Here is a 21,298-nt window from a genome sequence, read left to right as displayed (position 1 = left end):
GATCTTTTCTTAATGTGTCTTTGGATGTTTTACTTTTTACAAGTGTTTTTCTTTTGAAATTTAGAAAAAGTTTAATTAAAAATAAGGTGAATTATAAGACAAGATGTATAATATAAACATACATCACATGTTCATAAAAAAATAAGACCTAGAAGTTACAACCTAAGATTACCTCTAGATGATATTATGGGTATGCTTTATTTTCTTTTGGTTTACCAGCATTTTATATATTTTTCCTACCATAAGCAAGCAACTAAATATATGAAGATATAGGTAAACATAAGTAGCACTAAGAATAAGTAAGAAATTATTTTAAGTTAAAAACATATATAATAAAAAAAACATATATAATAAAAAGTTCTTACACATCAGCTAAAGAAGGAATATAATACCCATACATAGAAAATGTGGATATAGTCAGGAAATAAAAATTCTACAAAGAAACACAAAGCGTTAATAAATACATAGAAAAACATTTAGCTTAACTGAATATTGAATAATTGCAAATTACAGTAAGATTGCATTTTGGTACCTATTAAACTCCCAAATATTGCTTAATTATACAAATCAACATTGGAGAGCCAATTTACATGGTTGATTGAAAACAAACCACTATTCTTTTATGACACCTCTCAAATAATTGTAAAAGGATAAAAAAAGACATAAAACAATGTGGTTGCAGAAAAATAAAGAGGAAAGAACAACAAACAAGAGATGTTGCAAAATTTAAAAAGCCTGGAAATAAGACATATAAGTTCAAATTCAATTAACCAACCCGAAAAATCAAAACTGAAATATTGGCTGGCTGAAATGGAGGAGGGTGTTAAGCTGAAACATGCTAGAGAACTCCTGACAGGCTCAGAGATTGAAGGAACCAAGTAGGGCTGCACATGGGAATGAAAGCATGGCTGGCTGGAAGTATGTATAGCAGTAAAAATCCAAGATACCCTCCTCTATCTCCAGAGCCAGTCAGCTATCTCTTTCCATCTTGTAAGATTGGAGGCTTATTTCCCTAGAGTGGTTGAATCAGACTGACTCTGGTCTTAGGGGTCTAAAATACAGTTGAGGGCAGAAATACCACAGAGTTAAAAGGGGTATTAAGTAAAAGCCTACATAATGAGCGATGGGTCTCATTCCTCTTCCTCCACTGAGCTCCCTACATTAGCAGCCAAGCTTATATAATGTTCCCATTCTTTCTTCCCAACCAGACAGAAGGTTTATGCCTAGGAAAATTGATCACCTAACAGAAAAGACCCACCAATACTAACAGGCAGGGGAGTCCCAGGGTCCCTACATAATCACCCCACAGTGAAGTCTATCAGTTGACAAGCCCTGCTTATATATACTGAGAACTTTCAATAGCTTTTCACCATTTTGTTTGCAAATATAAATAGATCATCAGACATCTGTGGAAAAAGGAAACTTGAACTTGGTGAAAATAGACAACAACTGTAAAAAAATAGAAACTTTAAAAACTGTTATTAATACACTCAGAGATAAGAAAAAATATTGCAATAAGCATGGGTTCTCATATTTTTTAATTTACAGAATAAAATGTTCTTGGAAATTATAGCAGTAAAAAATTTAACAGAAGGGTTAAAAAAATAAAGTTCAGGAAGTCTTCTGGAAAGTAGGGAAAAAGACAGATATGAAGGATAAGAGAAAAAATAAGAAAACGAGAGTTTCAACATCTGGTTAATAGTGTAATGAACGAAAAAAGGCCCAATTGATGCACACTGGCAATAATTTTACAAACAATGCAGAGAAAGATAAGATTCTTATAGTGTCCATGGAAAATGGGTCACATAAAATAGATAACGAACTCCCTCTTGTGAGAGCACCGGAATCACAACTAACTGCTGAACAATCATCGACAGGAAAACACTGGAACTCACCAATAAAGATACCCCATATCCAAAGACAAAGGTAGGACGGGCACAGTCACAAAAAACGCAAATCCCATAACCTCTGGGTGGGTGACTCACAAACTGGAGAACAATTATACCACAGAAGCCCACCCACTGGAGTGAAGGTTCTGAGCCCCACGTTAGGCATCCCAACCTGGGGCTCCGGCAATGGAAGGGGGAATTCCCAGAGAATCACACATTGAAGGCTAGAGGGATTTGATTGCAGGACTTCAATAGGACTGGGGAAACAGAGACTCCACTCTTGGAGGACACACACAAAGTAGTGTGCCCATCAGGACCCGGGGAAAAGAGCAGTCATGCCATAGGAGACTGAACCAGACCTACCTGCTAGTGTTGGAGGGTCTCCTACAGAGGCTGGGGGTGTCTGTGGATCACCGCAAGGACAAGGACACTGGCAGCAGAAGTTCTGGGAACTACTCCTTGGCATGAGCCCTCCTAGAGTCCACCATTAGGCCCACCAAAGAGCCCGAAGCCTGCTGGGTCGCCTTAGCCCAAACAACCAACAGGGAGGGAACTCAGCCCCACCCATCACCAGACAAGTGGATTAAAGTTTTATTGAGCTCTTCCCAACAGAGAAACAGTCAGCTCTACCCACCAGTCCCTCCCATCAGGAAGATTGCACAAGGCTCTTAGATAGTCTCATCCACCAGAGGGCAGACAGCAGAAGCAAGAACTACAATCCTGCAGCCTGTGAAACAAAAACCACATTCACAGAAAGATAGACAAGATGAAAAGACAGAGGGCTATGTACCAGATGAAGGAACAAGATAAAACCCCAGAAAAACAACTAAATGAAGTGGAGATAGGCAACCGTCTAGAAAAAGAATTCAGAATAATGATAGTGAAGATGATCTAGGACCTCGGAAAAGGAATGGAGGAAAAGATCGAGATGTAAGAAATGTTTAGCAAAGATCTAGAAGAGGGCTTCCTTGTTGGCGCAGTGCTTGAGAGTCTGCCTGCCGATGCAGGGGACATGGGTTCGTGCCCGGTCCACGAGGATCCCACATGCCGCAGAGCGGCTGGGCCCATGAGCCATGCCTGCTGAGCCTGTGAGTCGAGAGCCTGTGCTCCGCAATGGGAGAGGCCACAACAGTGAGAGGCCCATGTACCGCAAAAAAAAAAAAAAAAAAAAAAAAAAAACGAGAAGAATTAAAGAGCAAACATCTAGAAGAATAAAAGAGCAAACAAACACAGATGAACAATACAATAACTGAAATGAAAAATACACTAGAAAGAATTAATAGCAGAATAACTGAGGCAAAAGAACGGATAAGTGACCCGGAAGACAGAATGGTGGAATTCACTGCTGCAGAAGAGAATAAAGAAAAAAGAATGGAAAGAAATGAAGACAACTTAAGAGGCCTCTGGGACAACATTAAATGCACCAACATTCACATTATAGAGGTCCCAGAAGGAGAAGAGAGAGAGAAAGGACCTGAGAAAATATTTGAAGAGATTATAGTTGAAAACTTCCCTAACATGGGAAGGGAAATAGCCAGCCAAGTCCAGGAAACACAGAGAGCCCCATACAGGATAAACCCAAGGAGAAGCACAGCAAGACACACAGTAATCAAACTGAAAAAAAAATAAAGACAAAGAAAAATTATTAAAAACAACAAGGGAAAAACGACAAATAACATAAAAGGGAACTCCCATAAGGTTAATAGCTGATTTTTCAACAGAAACTCTACAAGCTAGAAGGGAATGGCACAATATATTTAAAGTGATGAACGGGAATAACCTACAACCAAAATTACTCTACCTGGCAAGGATCTGATTCAGATTCAACGGAGAAATCAAGAGCTATACAGACAAGCAAAAGCTAAGAGAATTCAGCATCACCAAACCAGCTTTATGACAAATGCTAAAGGAACTTCTCTAAGTGGGAAACACAAGAGAAGAAAAGGGCCTACAAAAACAAACCAAAAACAATTAAGATAATGGTAATAGGAACATACATATCAATAATTACCTTAAATGTGAATGGATTAAATGCTCCAACCGAAAGACACAGGCTGTCTGAATGGATATAAAAACAAGACCCACATATATGCTGTCTACAAGAGACCCACTTCAGACCTAGGGACACATACAGACTGAAAGTGAGGGGATGGAAAAAGATATTCCATGCAAATGGAAATCAAAAGTAAGCTGGAGTAGCAATAATCATATCAGATAAAATAGACCTTAAAATAAAAAAAGTTACAAGAGACAAGGAAGGACACTACATAATGATCAAGAGATCAAACCAAGAAGAAGATATAACAATTCTAAATATATATGCACCCAACATAGGAGCACCACAATACATAAGGCAAATGCTAACAGCTATAAAAGAGGAAATCGACAGTAGCACAATAATAGTGGGGGACTTTAACACCTCACTTACACCAATGGACAGATCATCCAGACAGAAAATTAATAATCAGGAAACACAAGCTTTAAATGATGCAATAGACCAGAGAGATATAATTGATATTTATAGGACATTCCATCCTAAAACAGCAGATTACACTTTCTTCTCAAGTGCACAAGGAACATTCTCCATGAAAGGTCACATCTTGGGTCACAAATCAAGCCTTGGTAAATTTAAGAAAACTGAAATCATATCAAGCATCTTTTTTGACCACAATGCTATTAGATTAGAATAAATTACACGGAAAAGAACATGAAAAACACAAACACATTGGAGGCTAAACAATAACCTAGATCACTGAAGAAATCAAAGAGGAAATCAAAAAATACCTAGAGACAAATGACAATGAAAACATGACGATCCAAAACCTATGGGATGCAGTAAAAGTAGTTCTAAGAGGGAAGTTTATAGCAATACAATCCTACCTCAAGAAACAAGAAAAATCTCAAATAAACAATCTAACCTTACACCTAAAGGAACTAGAGAAAGAAAAACAAACAAAACCCAAAGTTAGTAGAAGGAAAGAAATCATAAAGATCAGAGCAGAAATAAATGAATTAGAAACAAAGAAAATAATAGCAAAGATCAATAAAACTAAAAGCTGGTTCTTTGAGAAGATAAACAAAACTGATACACCTTTAGCCAGACTCATCAAGAAAAAGAGGGAGAGGACTCAAATCAATAAAATTAGAAACGAAAAAGGAGAAGTTGCAATGGACACCACAGAAATATAAAGCATCCTAAGAGACTACTACAAGCAACTCTATGACAATAAAATGGACAACCTGGAAGAAATGGACAAATTCTTACAAAGGTATAACCTTCCAAGGCTGAACCAGGAAGAAATAGAAAATATGAACAGACCAATCACAAGTAACGAAATTGAGACTGTGATTAAAAACCTCCCAACAAACAAAAGTCCAGGACCAGATGGCTTCACAGGCGAATTCTACCAAACATTTAGAGAAGAGCTAACATCCATCCCTCTCAAACTCTTCCAAAAAATTGCAGAGGGATGAACACTCCCAAACTCATTCTATGAGGCCACTATCACCCTGATATCAAAACGAGACAAAGATACTACAAAAAAAGAAAACTACAGACCAATATCACTGATGAATATAGATGCAAAAATCCTCAGCAAAATACTAGCAAACAGAATCCAACAACATATTAAAAGGATGATACACCATGATCAAGTGGGATTTATCCCAGGGATGCAAGGATTCTTCAATATATGCAAATCAATCAATATGATACACCACATTAACAAATCGAAGAAGAAAAACCATATGATCATCTCAATAGATGCAGCAAAGGCTTTGGACACAATTCAACACTGATTTATGATAAAAACTCTCCAGAGAGTGGGCACAGAGGGAAACTATCTCAACATAATAAAGGCCATATACAAAAAACCCACAGCAAACATCATTCTCAATGGTGAAAACTGAAAGAATTTCCTCTAAGATTAGGAACAAGACAAAGATGTCCACTCTTGCCACTATTACTCAACATAGTTTTGGAAGTCCTGGCCATGGCTATCAGAGAAGAAAAGAAATAAAAGGAATAGAAATTGGAAAACAAGAAGTAAAATTGTCACTGTTTGCAGATGACATGATACCATATATAGATAATCCTAAAGAGGCCACCAGAAAACTACTAGAGCTAATCAATGAATTTGGTAAAGTTGCAGGATACAAAATCTCTTGCATTCCTGTACACTAACAATGAAAGATCAGAAAGAGAAATTAAAGAAACAATTTCATTCACCACTGCAACAAAAAGAATAAAATACCTAGGAATTAACCTAACTAAGAAGGTAAAAGACCTGTACTCGGAAAACTATAAGACACTGATGAAAGAAATCAGAGATGACACAAACAGATGGAGAGGTATACCACGTTCTTGGACTGGAAGAATCAATATGGTAAAAATGACTATACTACCCAAAGCAATCTACAGATTCAATGCAATCCCTCTCAAATTACCAATGCCATTTTTTACAGAACTAGAACAAAAAATCTTAAAATTTGTATGGAGACATAAAAGACCCTGAATAGCCAAAGCAATTTTGAGGTAAAAAAAACAGAGCTGGAGGAACCAGACTCCCTAACTTCAGTAATCAAGACAATATGGTACTGGCACAAAAACAGGAAAATAGATCAATGGAACAGTATAGAAAGCCCAGAGATAAACCCACACACCTATGGTCAACTAATCTATGACAAAGGAGGCAAGGATATACAATGGAGAAAAGACAGTCTCTTCAATATGTGGTGCTGGGAAAACTGGACAGTTACACATAAAAGAATGAAATTAGAACACTTCCTAACACCATACACAAAAATAAACTGAAAATGGATTAAAGACCTAAGTGTAAGGCTGGACACTATAAAACTCTTAGAGGGAAACATAGGAAGAACACTCTTTGACATAAATCACAGCAAGATCTTTCGTGACCCACTTCCTAGGGTAATGGAAATAAAAACAAAAATAAATGAATGGCACCTAAGGAAACTTAAAAGCTTTTTCATAGCAAGGGAAACTATAAACAAGATGAAAAGACAATGCTCAGAATGGGAGGAAATATCTGAAAATCAACCAATGGACAAGGGATTAATCTCCAAAATATATAAACAGCTTATGCAGTTCAACATTAAGAAAACAAAAAACTCAGTCAAAAAATGGGCAGGGGCTTCCCTGGTGGAGCAGTGGTTGAGAGTCTGCCTGCCGATGCAGGGGACACGGGTTTGTGCCCCGGTCCGGGAAGATCTCACATACTGCGGAGCGGCTGGGCCTGTGAGCCATGGCCACTGAGCCTGCATGTCCGGAGTGTGTGCTCCGCAACGGGAGAGGCCACAACAGTGAGAGGCCTGTGTACCGCAAAAAAAAAAAAAAAAAAAAAAAAAAAGATGCTGAACATCACTAATTATTAGAGAAATGCAAATCAAAACTACAATTAGGTATCACCTCACATCCGTTAGAATAGGCATCATCAGAAAATCTACAAACAACAAATGCTGGAGATGGTGTGGAGAAAAGGGAACCCTCTTGCACTGTTGGTAGGAATGTAAATTGATACAGCCACTATGGAGAACAGTATGGACGTTTCTTAAAAACCTAAAAATAGGATTACCATATGACCCAGTACTGGGCATATACCCAGAGAAAACCAGAATTCAAAAAGACACATGCACCCCAGTGTTCTTTGCAGCACTATCTACAATAGCCAGGTCATGGTAGCAACCTAAATGCCCATCGACAGACAAATGGATAAAGAAGATGTGGTACATATATACAATGGAATATTAATCAGCCACAAAAAGGAATGAAATTGGGTTATTTGTAGAGATGTGGATGGACCTAGAGACTGTCATACAGGGTGAAGCATGTCAGAAAGATAAAATCAAATATCAGATATTAATGCATATATGTGGAATCTAGAAAAATGGTACAGGTTTGCAAGGCAGAAAGAGAGACACAGATGTAGAGGACAAATGTATGGACACCAGGGGGGAAGCCAGGGGGGGGGTGGGGTAGTGGTGGTGGGATGAATTGGGAGATTGGGATTGACATATATGTACTAAGAGGGATAAAATAGATAACTAATAAGAACCTGGTGTATTAAAAAAATAAAATTCAGAAAAATGATAAAGAATCAAACTGCACCAAAGTTCTTAATGCCAACACTAGAAATTAGAAGATAATGGAACATAACCTTCATTCTGTTCTGAGGAAACTTAATTACCAACCAAGAATTCTATATGCAGCTAAACTATACATTAAATGTGAAGATACATGTAAGGCACTTTCCAGGGGCAGGATGTCTCAAAAAATTTGTTGCCTCTGTACTCCTTGTCAGTAAGCTATTGAAGGACATGATTCAGGAAGATAAGTATACACCTAAAAGAGGACACGTGATCCAGCAAAAGAGGAGGATAGCGAGAAAATTAAAGAAAATTTCCAGGATGATGGATAAGGAAAATTTCAGGATGAAATCTCTAAATAGCAAGCTTAGAGAAAAACCAGACTAGAGCAGAATCATGGAGGGCTCCAAGAGGATCTATTTTAAAAAATGAAGAGATATGACAGAATAACTGATATATCTGAATATATTCAGATAATTATACTTTTTTTGGGTGAGTTTGTAAATGGAAAGACACAAGAATTCTGGGCAGAAACTTTGGTGTTTTGTTTACTGCTATATTCCCCCAAAGTCTAGAAAGTGGCTAGCACTTGGTGGGAAACTTTATAAGTATTTGAGTGAATTAATAAATTAATGAGTGTATGGAAAATTAAACAAGGCTTTTCTAAACTCTGGAAAAAACTTATTATATAAAAATTAAATTTAATAATTATATAGTAGATGGCTCAGCTGTGTAGAAATTATCTATAGTTTTATTGTAAACAAATTGTGATAGCTATATTGAGCTATATTGAGAAGACAGAAGAAAGGAAATAGCATGTGTGTGAGTATGTATGTTAGAGAGAGAGAGGAAGGGGAAGAGAGCAGGAGCGAGAAGAAGGAAGGGAGGGTAAAAGGAGAAAATAGGGAGACAGCATGTAGATCGTTATCTGTGAGAGCTAAATCATCTTTCATAGCAGAAAGTCAATACTTAAATCTGATGTTAAAAAATATGGGGCTTCCCTGGTGGCACAGTGGTTGGGAGTCCACCTGCTGATGCAGGGGACATGGGTTCATGCCCCGGTCCGGGAGGATCCCGCATGTCACGGAGCAGCTGGGCCCATGAGCCATGGCCGCTGAGCCTGCACGTCCAGAGCCTGTGCTCTGCAGTGGGAGAGGCCATGGCAGTGGGGGGCCCATGTACCACAAAAGGAAAAAAGAAAAAAAAATGGATACAAATAGTAGAATAAACAGATTAAAACACATCTAAAACAGTAAAAGCTTTTATCTCTAAAGAGTAGAAATTTGGAGTAGGTAGGAGTTGTAGAGGAGGCCACTATTTTTGCATAAACCTTATTGAACAACTGACTTTTAAAACTATGTACATGCTTGATTTTAATAGTTATAAAATTAAACTATAGCAAGTCACAAAAAGACAAATACTGGCAACCTACCTCAACATAATAAAGGCCATACATGACAAACACGCAGCTAACATCATACTTAACAGTGAAAAGCTGAAAGCATTTCCTCTAAGATCAGGAAAAAGACAAGGATGTCCACTCTCACCACTTTTATTCAGCATAGTTTTGGAAGTCCTAGCCATAGCAATCACAGAAGATAAATAAATAAAATGAACTCAAATTGGAAAAGAAGAAATAAAATGATCACTGTTTGCAGATGACATCATACTATACATAGAAAATCCTGGGGCTTCCTTGGTGGCACAGTGGTTAAGAATCCTCCTGCCAATGCAGGGGACACAGGTTCAAGTCCTGGTCCAGGAAGATCCCACATGTCGTGGAGCAACTAAGCCCATGCACCACAGCTACTGAGCCTGTGCTCTAAAGCCCACGAGCCACAACTACTCAGGCTGTGTGCCATAACTACTGAAGCCCGTGCACCTACAGCCTGTGCTTCAGAACAAGAGAAGCCACCATGATGAGAAGCCCTTGCACTGCAACAAAGAGTAGCCCCCACTCACCACAACTAGAGAAAGCCTGCGTGCAGCAGCGAAGACCCAATGCAGCCAAAAATAAAATAAATAAATTTATATGTAAAAAAAAGAAAATCCTAAAGTCATTATCCGAAAACTGCTAGAGCTCATCATAAATTTGGTAAAGTTGCAGGATAAAAATTAATAAACAGAAATCTGTAGTATTTCTATACATTAACAGTGAAAGATCAGAAAGGGAAATTAAGGAAACAATTCCATTTACCATTGCATCAAAAAGGATAAAATACCTAAAAATAAACCTACCTAAGGAAACAAAAGACCTGTATTCTGAAAACTATAAGACACTCATGAAAGAAATCAGAGATGACACAAACAGATGCAAAGATATACCATGTTCTTGGGTTGGAAGACTTAATATCATCACAATGACTATACTACCCAAGGTAATCTAATATTCAGTGCAATCCCTATCAAATTACTAATGGCATTTTTCACAGAACTAGAACAAAAAAATTTTACAATTTGTAGGAAATACAAAAGACTCTGAATAAGCAAAGCAACCTTGAGAAAGAAAAATGGAGATGCAGGAATCAGGCTCCCTGAATTCAGACTAAGCTACAGTAATCAAAACAGTATGGTACTGGCATGAAAACAGAAATATAGATCAATGGAACAGGATAGAAAGCCCAGAAATAAACCCATGCACCTATGGTCAGTTAATCTATGACAAAGGATGCAAGGAATATACAATGGAGAAAAGACAGTCTCCTCAATAAGTGGTACTGGAGAAACTGGATAGCTACATGTAAGAGAATGAAATTAGAACATTCTCTAACATCATACACAAAAATAAACTCAAAATGGATCAAAGACCTAAATGTAAGGCTGGATACTAAAAAACTATTAGAGGAAAATGGGCAGAATATTCTCTTACATAAATCGCAGCAATATCTTTCTGGATCTGTCTCCTAGAGTAATGGAAACAAAAACAAAAATAAACAAACAGGACCTAATTAAACTTAAAAGCTTTTGCACAGCAAACAAAATCATAAACAAAATGAAAAGACAACCTACAGAATGGGAGAAAATATTTGCAAACAAATGACCAACAAGGGATTAATCTCCAAAATATATAAACAGCTCATAAAGCTCAATATCAAAACTACAAACAACCCAATCAAAAAATGGGCAGAAGACCTAAATAGACATGTCTCTAAAGAAGACATATAGATAGATGGCCAAAATGCACATCAAAAGATGTTGAACATCACTAATTATTAGAGAAATGCAAATCAAAACTACAATCATGTATCACCTCACATCGGTTAGAATGGGCATCATCAGAAAATCTACAAACAACAGATGCTATAGAGGGTGTGGAGACAAGGAAACTCTCTTGCACTGTTGGTGGGAATGTAAACTGATACAGCCACTATGGAGAACAGTATGGAGGTTCCTTAAAAAACTAAAAAGAGAATTACCATATGACCCAGCAATCCCAGTACTGGGCATATACCCTGAGAAAATCATAATTCAAAAAGACACATGCACCCCAATGTTCATTGCATCACTATTTACAATAACCAGGTCAGGGAAACAACCTAAATGCCCATTGACAGATGAATGGATAAAGAAGATGTTGTACACATATACAATGGAATATTACTCAGCCATAAAAAGGAACAAAATTGGGTCATTTGTAGAGACGTAGATGAACCTAGAGACTGTCATACAGAGTGAAGTAAGTCAGAAAAAGAAAAACAAATATTGTATATTAATGCATATATGTGGAATCTAGAAAAATTGTACAGATGAACCTGTTTGCAGGGCAGAAATTGAGACACAGATGTAGAGAACAAATGTATGGACACCAAGGGGGGAAGCGAGGGGTTGTGGTGGTGGTGGGATGAGTTGGAAGATTGGCATTGACATGTATACACTGATGTGTATAAAATTGATGACTAATAAGAACCTGCTGTATAAGAAAATAAATTAATTAAATTAATTAAAAAAAACACAATAAGGTATCACAAACAAAGAAAGAACCATAATTCAAAAAGATACATGCACTCCAACACTCATTGCAGCACTATTTACAACAGCCAAGACATGGAAGCAACTTCAATGTCCATCAACAGAGGAATGGATAAAGAAGATGTGGTACACACATACAATGGAATGTTACTCAGTCATAAAAAAGAACAAAATAATGCCATTTGCAGGAACATGGATGACTTAGAGACTGTCATACTGAGTGAAGTAAGTCAGACAGAGAAAGACAAATATCATAGGATATCCCTTATATGTTGAATCTAAAAAAAAGGATACAAATGAACTTATCTACAAAAGAGAAATAGAGTGACAGATGTAGAAAACAAACTTATGGTTAGCAGTGGTTAGGGGGAGGGATAAATTGGGAGACTGGGACTGACATATACAGATTACTATATATAAAATAGATAACTAATAAGGACTTGCTGTATAGCACAGGGAACTCTACTCAATAGTCTGTAATGGCCTATATGGGAAAAGAACTTAAAAAAGACTGGATATATATATATATATATGTATAACTGATTCACTTTGCTGTACACCTGAAACTAACACAACATTGTAAATCAACTATACTCCAATAAAAATTTTAAAAAATAATAAAAATAATATTAACAGAAAAAAAAAGAAAGAAAGAAAAGATAGGTGTACTCCAATATTCATTGCAGCACTATTTACAATAGCCAAGACATGGAAGCAACCTAAATGCCCATCGACAGATGAATGGATAAAGAAAATGTGGTGTGTGTATATATATATATACACACACACACACACACACACATACATATACATATATATATATATGTATATAATGGAATATTACTTAGCCATAAAAAAGAATAAAATTCTTTTTATTTACAGCAACGTGAATGGACCTGAGCGAAGTAAGTCAGACAGAGAAATACAAATGTCCTATGTTATCACTTATATGTGGAATCTAAAAAATGATACAAATGAACTTATTCACAAAACAGAAATAGACTCACAGACATAGAAAAGAAACTTATGATTACCAAAGGGGAAAGGTGATAGGGATGGATAAATTAGGAATTTGAGAGTAACATATACACAGCACTATATATAAAATAGATAAACAACAAGGACCTACTGTATAGCACAGGGACTATACTCAATATCTTGTAATAATCTACATGGGAAAAGAATTTGTAAAAGAATATCTGTCTATCTATATCTATCTATCTATCTATCTATCTATCTATCTATCTATCTATATATATCTATCTATCTATCTGAATCACTTTGCTGTACACCTGAAACTAACATAACATTGTAAATCAACTATACTTCAATAAAATAACTTATTCTTATTTATTAAAAAGACAAATACTGTATGATTCCAGTTATTTGAGGTAACCAGAATAATCTAAGTGTGGAAACAGAAAATAAAATGGTGGTTGCTAGGGGCTGGAGGTAAGAGGAAATGAAGAGTAGTTATTAATGGGCACAGAGTTTCAGTTTTGTAGGATAAAAGAGTTCTGGAGATTGGTTTCACAACACTGTAGATATGTTTACTATTATTGAATACTATACTAAAAAATGGTTGAGATGGTAACTTTTATGTTATGTGTATTTTACCACAATTAAAAAATTAATTATGGCAAAATTGTGCTAAAATAAGAATTCTTGGGTTCTGATAATGGCTGAGTAGCTCCTATAGGATCAAATCTACATATAACAACTATAAACTCTGAGAGGAAAAAAATAACATGAACACACTGAAAAGTGGCCAAAAGCAAGCAGAAACTGTAAGACGATTAGCACTTAAAAGAAAAGAGTGGCACTGGAAGAGTTCCCAATTTTTTTAATGGCTTTTAGCTGAAAGTAGGCTTAAAGAACCAGAGGATAGAGTCTAGACTGACCAAAGTAGCTAAAAAGTGAAAAATCTTGGAGTGGAGAGAGAGAAAGAGGAAAGCCTCAAATTCTATGCAACAATCCTGCCAGTTTGGGCTGACCCCGAACTACACATAAACTACACATGAACAGTGCAGACTCAGCAACCTAATTAAAGTTAAAATAACTCAATAGTGATTATCACTGCCACTTACTCCAGGGAGATAGAGCTTGGAATCTGAGTTCAGTTAAATTAACTGTCCACTAGCACACAGAAAATTAACATTGTTCACAGAAATACAGGCATACCTTCTTGAAGACGCTGTAGTTTTTGTTCCAGACCACCACAATGAAGTGGATATTGCAATAAAAGGAGTCACACAAATTGTTTGGTTTCCCAGGGCATATAAAAGTTATGTTTACACTATATTGTAGTCTATTAAATGTGCAGTAGCATTATGTCTAAAAAAAACCTTAATTAAAAAATACTTTATTGCTAAAAGATGCTAACAATCATCTGAGCTTTCAGCAAGTCATAATCTTTCTGCAATAGTAAAATCAAAGATCACTGATCACTATAACAAATATAATAATAATGATAGTAATAATAATAATGTTAGAAATATTGTAAGGATTAGGAAAATGTAGCACGGAGATACAAAGTGAGCAAATGCTGTTGGAAAAATGGTGCCAATAGACTTGCTCGACACAAGGTTGCCACAAGCCTTCAATATGTAAAAACCACAATTATTTGTGAAGCATGATAAAGTGAAGCATAATAAAATGAGATATACCTATATAACTGAATTCTAGAGTTACTTACAATGAACAGGAAACAGTCCAAAATTACTAAACATACAAAAAAACAGAGGAACGTGACCAACACTCAAAAGAAAAGTCAATTAGTGGAGACAAACCCCAAGATGAACCAGGTGTTAGAATTAGCAGACAAGGACTTTAAAGGAAAAAACACACCTATAATGAATAAAATAGAAAATTTTAACAGAGAAATAGAAATTATAACAAAGATCCAAATGGAAATTCTAAAACCAAAAAAGCCAACATCTGAAATTTAAAAAAAATCATTGTACGGGCTTAACGGCAGATTAGAAATAAAAGAAGAGAGTTGATGAATCTGAGAATAGATCAATAGAAACTATTCAATATGAAGAATAAAGAAAAACAGATTTTAAAAAATTAGCAAAGAGCCAGGGATCTGTGGGACAATAAACTAAAGCTCTAATATACATGTAAACAGAGTTCCAAAAGGAGAGGATAAAGAGAATAGAGAAAAAATATATTTGAAAAAATACTGGCCAAAAATTCTTTATATTTCATGAAAACAGCATTCTCAAACATTGATTTTTGGGGTGTAAACCGATTTAACTTTTTATGAAAAGCAATTTGGCAATGTGAATCAAGAATCTTAAAAGGATTTATACGTACTTTAAGCTAGTAATTCTGCTTACAGGAATCTATTCCTAGGAAATAGGTAAAGTTAAAAATGTATGTACAGAAATGTTCCTCAAAGCATAATTTATTGTATAATAGTAAAACCTTATATTATCCAATAACAGACATTAAATATTGAGTAATAGTAGTCACACAATAAATATTTGTTAAATGAATTAATATCAAGTTTTCATAAAAAAGGACATCAGAAACTGGGATACACCAAAATAAGCAAAAAATAAAATTCTGTATAAGCATAATCCCTATTGCGATATAGAAATTATTATTATGAAAGAGATAGAAAGGGGAAAAGGCCTCAGAGGATTGTCTCTGAGTGGTAGGATTATGAATGATTTTTATTTTCTTCTTTACACTTTTCTATATTTTTCAAAAATATATAATGTGAATATATTTATTCATATGATCAGAAAACTGGATTCACCAATATGAAGCTATAAATATATACCAAGCATATCCTTAATATCTGTGTGCTACATATTTTGCCTTCACCGACCACCCAAGTTTACCTTGGTCCAGAGCCACTCTCATTCATATCCAGACTGAGCTCTTGGGGTTTAGTAATGTCTTTATTAGCAACCAGTTCTCTTGACTTAAATACAGCTTGAGTTCTTAACCTGTAAATATAAATTTAGACATAGAAATAGACCAAACAATACTAAAATTTGTATGGAACCACAAGAGACCCTGAATAGCTAAATCTTGAGAAAGAAGAACAAAGTTGGAGGCATTACATTCTCTGATTTCAAACTATATTACAAAGCTATAGTCAAAACAGTACTGGCATACAATTCAACACTAAAACACCAAATAACCAGGTTAAAAAAATGGGCAGACGATCTGAATAGACATTTGTTCAAAGAAGACATACAGATGGCCAACAGGCACATGAAAAGATGCTTTAACATCACTTATCATCAGGGAAATGAAAATCAAAACCATAATGAGATATCACCTCACACCTGTCAGAATGGCCATTATCAAGAAGACAGCAAATAACAAGTGTTGACAAGGATGTGAAGAAAAGGGAATTCTCGTGCACTGTTGGTAGGAATGTAAATTGCTGTAGCCGCTATGGAAAGTACAGAGATTCCTCAATAAATTAAAAATAGAACTATTATATGATGTAGCAATTCCACTCCTGGGTATTTATCTGAAGAAAACAAAAACGCTAATTATTCAACAGAAAAGATACATGCATCCCTGTGTTCACTGCAGCATTATTTACAATAGCCAAGATATGGAAGCAACCTTAGTGTCCACCAACAGATGAATGGATAAAGAAGATGTGGTATATGTATATAATGGAGTATTACACAGTCATAAAAAGGATAAAATCTTGCCATGTGCAACAACATGGATGGACTTGGAGAGTATTATGCTAAGTAAAATAAGTCAGACAGAGAAAGATAAATACTGTATGATTTCACTTATATGTGGACTCTAAAAAACAAAACAAATGAACAAACATAATGAAACAGAAACAGAGTCATAGATATAGAGAACAAATAGGTGGTTGCCAGAGGGGAGACGGGTCAGGGAAGGTGAGAAATAGGTGAGGGAGATTAAGAGGTACAGTACAAATTTCCAGTTGCAAAATAAATGAGACATGGGTATGAAATGTACAGTATGGGGAATATAGTCAATAATTATGTAATGCCTTTGGTGACAGATGACAACTAGACTTATTGTGGTGATCATTTTGAAATGTATAGATATATCAAGTCACTATGTTATATACCAGGAACTAACATAGTATTGTAGGTCAATTATACTTCAAAAACAAAGAAACAAACTCATAGGAAAAAAAAGGTGAGATTTGTGCTATCAGAGATGATAGGTAGGGAGAAAGGGAATTAGATAAAAGTAGTCAAAAGGTACAAACTTCCAATTATAAGATAAACAAGTATCAGGGATGTAATATACAACATAATAAATATAATTAACATTGCTGTATGTTATATATGAAAGTTGTTAAGAGAGTAAACCCTAATGGTTCTTATCACAAGGAAAAAACATTTTTTTCTATTTAATTTTGTATCTATATAAGATGATAGATATTCACTAAACTTATCTTGGTAGTCATTTCATGATGTATATAAGTGAAATTACCATGCTGTACACCCTAAACTTATACAGTGCTGTATGCCAAATATAGCTTAATAAAACTAGAAGAGGGGCTTCCCTGCTGGCACAGTGGTTAAGAATCCACCTGCCAATGCAAGGGACATGGGTTCAATCCCTGGGCCGGGAAGATCCCACATGCCACGGAGCAACTAAGCCCGTGTACCACAACTACTGAGCCTGCGCTCTAGAGCCCGCGAGTCACATCTACTGAGCCCGTGTGCTACAACTACTGAAGCCCGCACACCTAGAGCCTGTGCTCCACAACAAGAGAAGCCACCACAATGAGCAGCCTGCACACCACAACAAAGAGTAGCCCCAGCTCACCGCAACTAGAGAAAGCCCACGCACAGCAACAAAGACCCAATGCAGCCAAAGATAAATAAATAAATTTATTTTAAAAAACTAGAAGTAAAAAGAGTAAATCAGAAATAAATAGAAGTAAGAAAAATACTAAATTAAAATACAAAATCAAATGAGTGAGTATACACACCCACACATACAAACTGACATATAAACAGTCACAAAGACCAATAAAACAGAAAAGAAAACCCAGAAATAAACCCTTGCATATATGGTCAACTAATCTTTGATCAGGGCACTTAGAATACACAATTGGGAAAGGATAGTCTCTTCAATAAATGGTTTTGGGAACAATGGACAGCCCCGTGCAAAAGAATGAAATTAGACCAGTATCTTACATGTTACACATCACATAAGAATGAACTCAAAATGGGTTAAAGACTAGAATGTAAGACCTAAAACCATGAAAGTCCTAGAAGAAAACATAGGTGGTAAGCTCACTGACATAGTCTTGGTGATGATCTTTTGGAGCTGACACAAAAAATAAAGGCAACAAAAAGCAAAAATAAATAAGTGGGACTACATCAAACTATAAAGCCTCTGCACAGCAAAGGAAACCACAAACAAAATGAAAAGGAGACCTACCAAATGGGAGAAAATATTTGCAAATCATATATCTGATAAAGGGGTAATATCCAAAATATATAAGGAACTTACATAATTCAATAGCAAAAAACCAAACAATCCAATTAAAAAATGAGCAGAGGATGTGAATAGACATTTTACCAAAGAAGGCATACAGATGGCTAACAGGTACATGAAAAGATGCTCAATATCACTAATCATCAGGGAAATGCAAATCAAAACTACAATGAGATATCACCTCATACCTGTTAGAATGGCTATTATCAAAAAGACAAGAAACAACAATTGTTGGTGAGGATATGGAGAATTGGGAATCCCTATATATTCTTGGTGAGAATGTAAAGTGGTACAGTCATTATAGAAAACAGTATGGAAGATCCTCAAAAATTTAAAAATAGAACTACCATATGACCTAGCAATTGGGTATTTATCTTAAGGAAATGAAATTTGTATCTTAAAGAGATGTCTGCGCTTCCATGTTCATTGCTGCATTAATCACAATAGCCAAGATATGGAATCAACCTAAGTATCTATTGACAGATGAATGAATAAAGAAGATGTGAGATACTCACACACACACACAAACATACACACAGTGGAATATTATTCAGCCAGAAAAAAGAAGGAAATCCTGCCATTTGCAACAGCATGCATGAACCTAGAGGACATTATGTTCAGTGAACATACCAACATACCAAAATATGTGAGACTAACAAGCAGTGCTGAGAGGGAAATTTAGGGCACTAAATGCTTCCAGTAAAAAAGAAGAAAAATATCAAATCAGTAATCTAAGCTCCCACCTTAAGACAGAAAAAAAGAACAAGATAAATCCAAAGCAAGCAGAAATAAGGAAATAATAAAGAAATGAATGAAATAAATAAATGAGACCCATATTATCTTGATACCAAAACCAAGGACAGTATAAAAAAAGAAAACTACAGACCAATATCCCTCATACGTCTTGATATAAATATCCTTAACAAAATATTAGTAAATAGAAATTTGTAGTATATAAAAAGTATTATACACTATGACCAAGGAGATTTATTCCAGGGATACAATGCTAGGTCAATATTAAAAAGAACAGTCAATGCAACCCACCAGATTGACAGGCTAAAAAAGAAAAATCACACAATCATGTCAATTAACACATAAAAGGTATTTGACAAAATTCAACAGTCATTATGGAAACTTTATATAATCTACAATAAAAATAAAAAATCAAACTTTATCAAAATTGAAAACTTTTGCTTTGTGAAAGATCCTTTTTGAGACTGAAAAGACAGGCTACAGACCAGGAGAAAATACTTGCAATCTAACTATCTGACAAAGGACTTATATCCTTTGAATATACAAGGAACTCTCAAAATTCAACAGGAAACCAATTCAAACAATCCAGTTGGAATATGGCAGAAATATTAAAGGGACAATTTACCCAAAAGGATGGAAGGAGGGCAAACTAGCAAATGAAAAGATATTCAATATCACTAGCCATTAGGAAAATGCAAACTAAGACGACAATGAAATATCACTACACACAGATTAGAACATGTCAAATAAAAATCTGTGACACTATCAAATGCCGACAAGGATGTGGAGAAATGATCTTTCATACATTACTGGTAGAAAAGTATTTTAAACTAAATGTGGTGTAAGTTAAGTATGATCTTATCATAAGATTTAGCAATCTTACTCCTAGTTTTCATTTGTAGAAACAAAAACCTTAGGCCACAAAAAAACTTGTATTAGAATACATAGCAGCTCTATTTGTAGCAGAAAAAAACTGAAAACAACCAATTGTCCTTTAACAGATAAATGGTTAAACATATCATGGTATATCCATATCGTGGAATAGTACTCAGAAATCAAAAGGTACAATATATGCAACAACCTAGATGGATGTCAAGAACATTATGCTAAATGAGAAAAGCCAATATCAAAATTTCACATACTGTATAATTCCATTTATATAACATTTTCAAAATAACAAAATTATAGAAATAGATAACAGATTAGGAGTCTCCAGGGGTTAGGGATGGGGCGGCAGAGAGTGACTCTAACAGAAGAGTACAAAGGAAATCTTGGTGGTGCTGAAATAGTCCTGTATTTTGATTGTGGTGGTGGTTACACAAATCCACACATGTGATAAAATGGCATAGAAATACACATACACACTGTACCAATGTTAATTTACTAGTTTTGATAATATATTACAGTTGTATAAAATGTAGTCAGTGGGAGAAGCTGGTTTTTGCAACTTCTATCAATCTAAAAAATATAATTATTTAAAAATAAAGTTTTAAAAAATCTCTATACATATACATAAACGTTTACAATTTATATACACACAAAACTTGTTCAAAATCTGTGTTTCATAGCTCTTTCATCTAAGCTAGGGTGATCAAGAGAACAATAAAGACTTTATTATCATTATGCAGCACTATTTGAACATACAATGCTGTTCAAATGAACATGATGCCTAATCTAAAATTACCCATTCTCCCCTGCTAGACTGTGACCTCTTTAAAGACTGCACTTGAAAATTTTTTTATCTATCCCAAGTACCTAGAACCATTCCTCACATAACATAGGCATTCGATAAATGTTTGTTGAATGAAGTTCTCAGAAGAGACTACACATTAACTGGAGTATTAGAGATTGGGGTCATAAAATTGAAGCAACATTTCAGCCTTTGGTTACAATCTTGTTACAAGAGACTTCATTTTCACTTCCTTTAAAAGCCTCCAGGTTTCAACAATGAAGAATAAAACTATCTGATCATGAAGGAAGAGAAAGAGGAAGACCATTTTTGCTTCCTAGAAGAGTCAGTATTACACTGGTAGGAAAAATGTCAAGATGGAACTTCCAAAGAAATTAGAATTTAAAAAATATTAGGCAAGATCTGAAAATGAAAGAAAATT

The 21,298-nt window shown here is 35.3% G+C and overlaps 1 protein-coding gene across 2 annotated transcripts in view; it reads right to left on the bottom strand.

Moving 5' to 3' along the window:
• The window catches only part of KIAA1328, a 394,620-nt gene that overhangs the window by 122,720 nt on the left and 250,602 nt on the right, over positions 1-21,298 (bottom strand). The window contains exon 8 of one of the 2 annotated variants that reach the window (XM_082639978.1): positions 15,815-15,922. The exons of the other annotated variant lie outside the window; for it this stretch is intronic. Coding sequence (XP_082496104.1) covers positions 15,815-15,922 — 108 coding nt within the window. The remainder of the gene's footprint in view (positions 1-15,814; positions 15,923-21,298) is intronic. 2 annotated transcript variants of the gene reach the window in all.

Source organism: Mesoplodon mirus, assembly GCF_964341445.2.
Source record: "Mesoplodon mirus genome assembly, chromosome: 13".
In the NCBI taxonomy this organism is placed as follows: Eukaryota; Metazoa; Chordata; class Mammalia; order Artiodactyla; family Ziphiidae; genus Mesoplodon; species Mesoplodon mirus.
The sequence above is the reverse complement of the archived record's forward strand: the minus strand, read 5'-3'. Positions and strand labels throughout refer to the sequence as shown.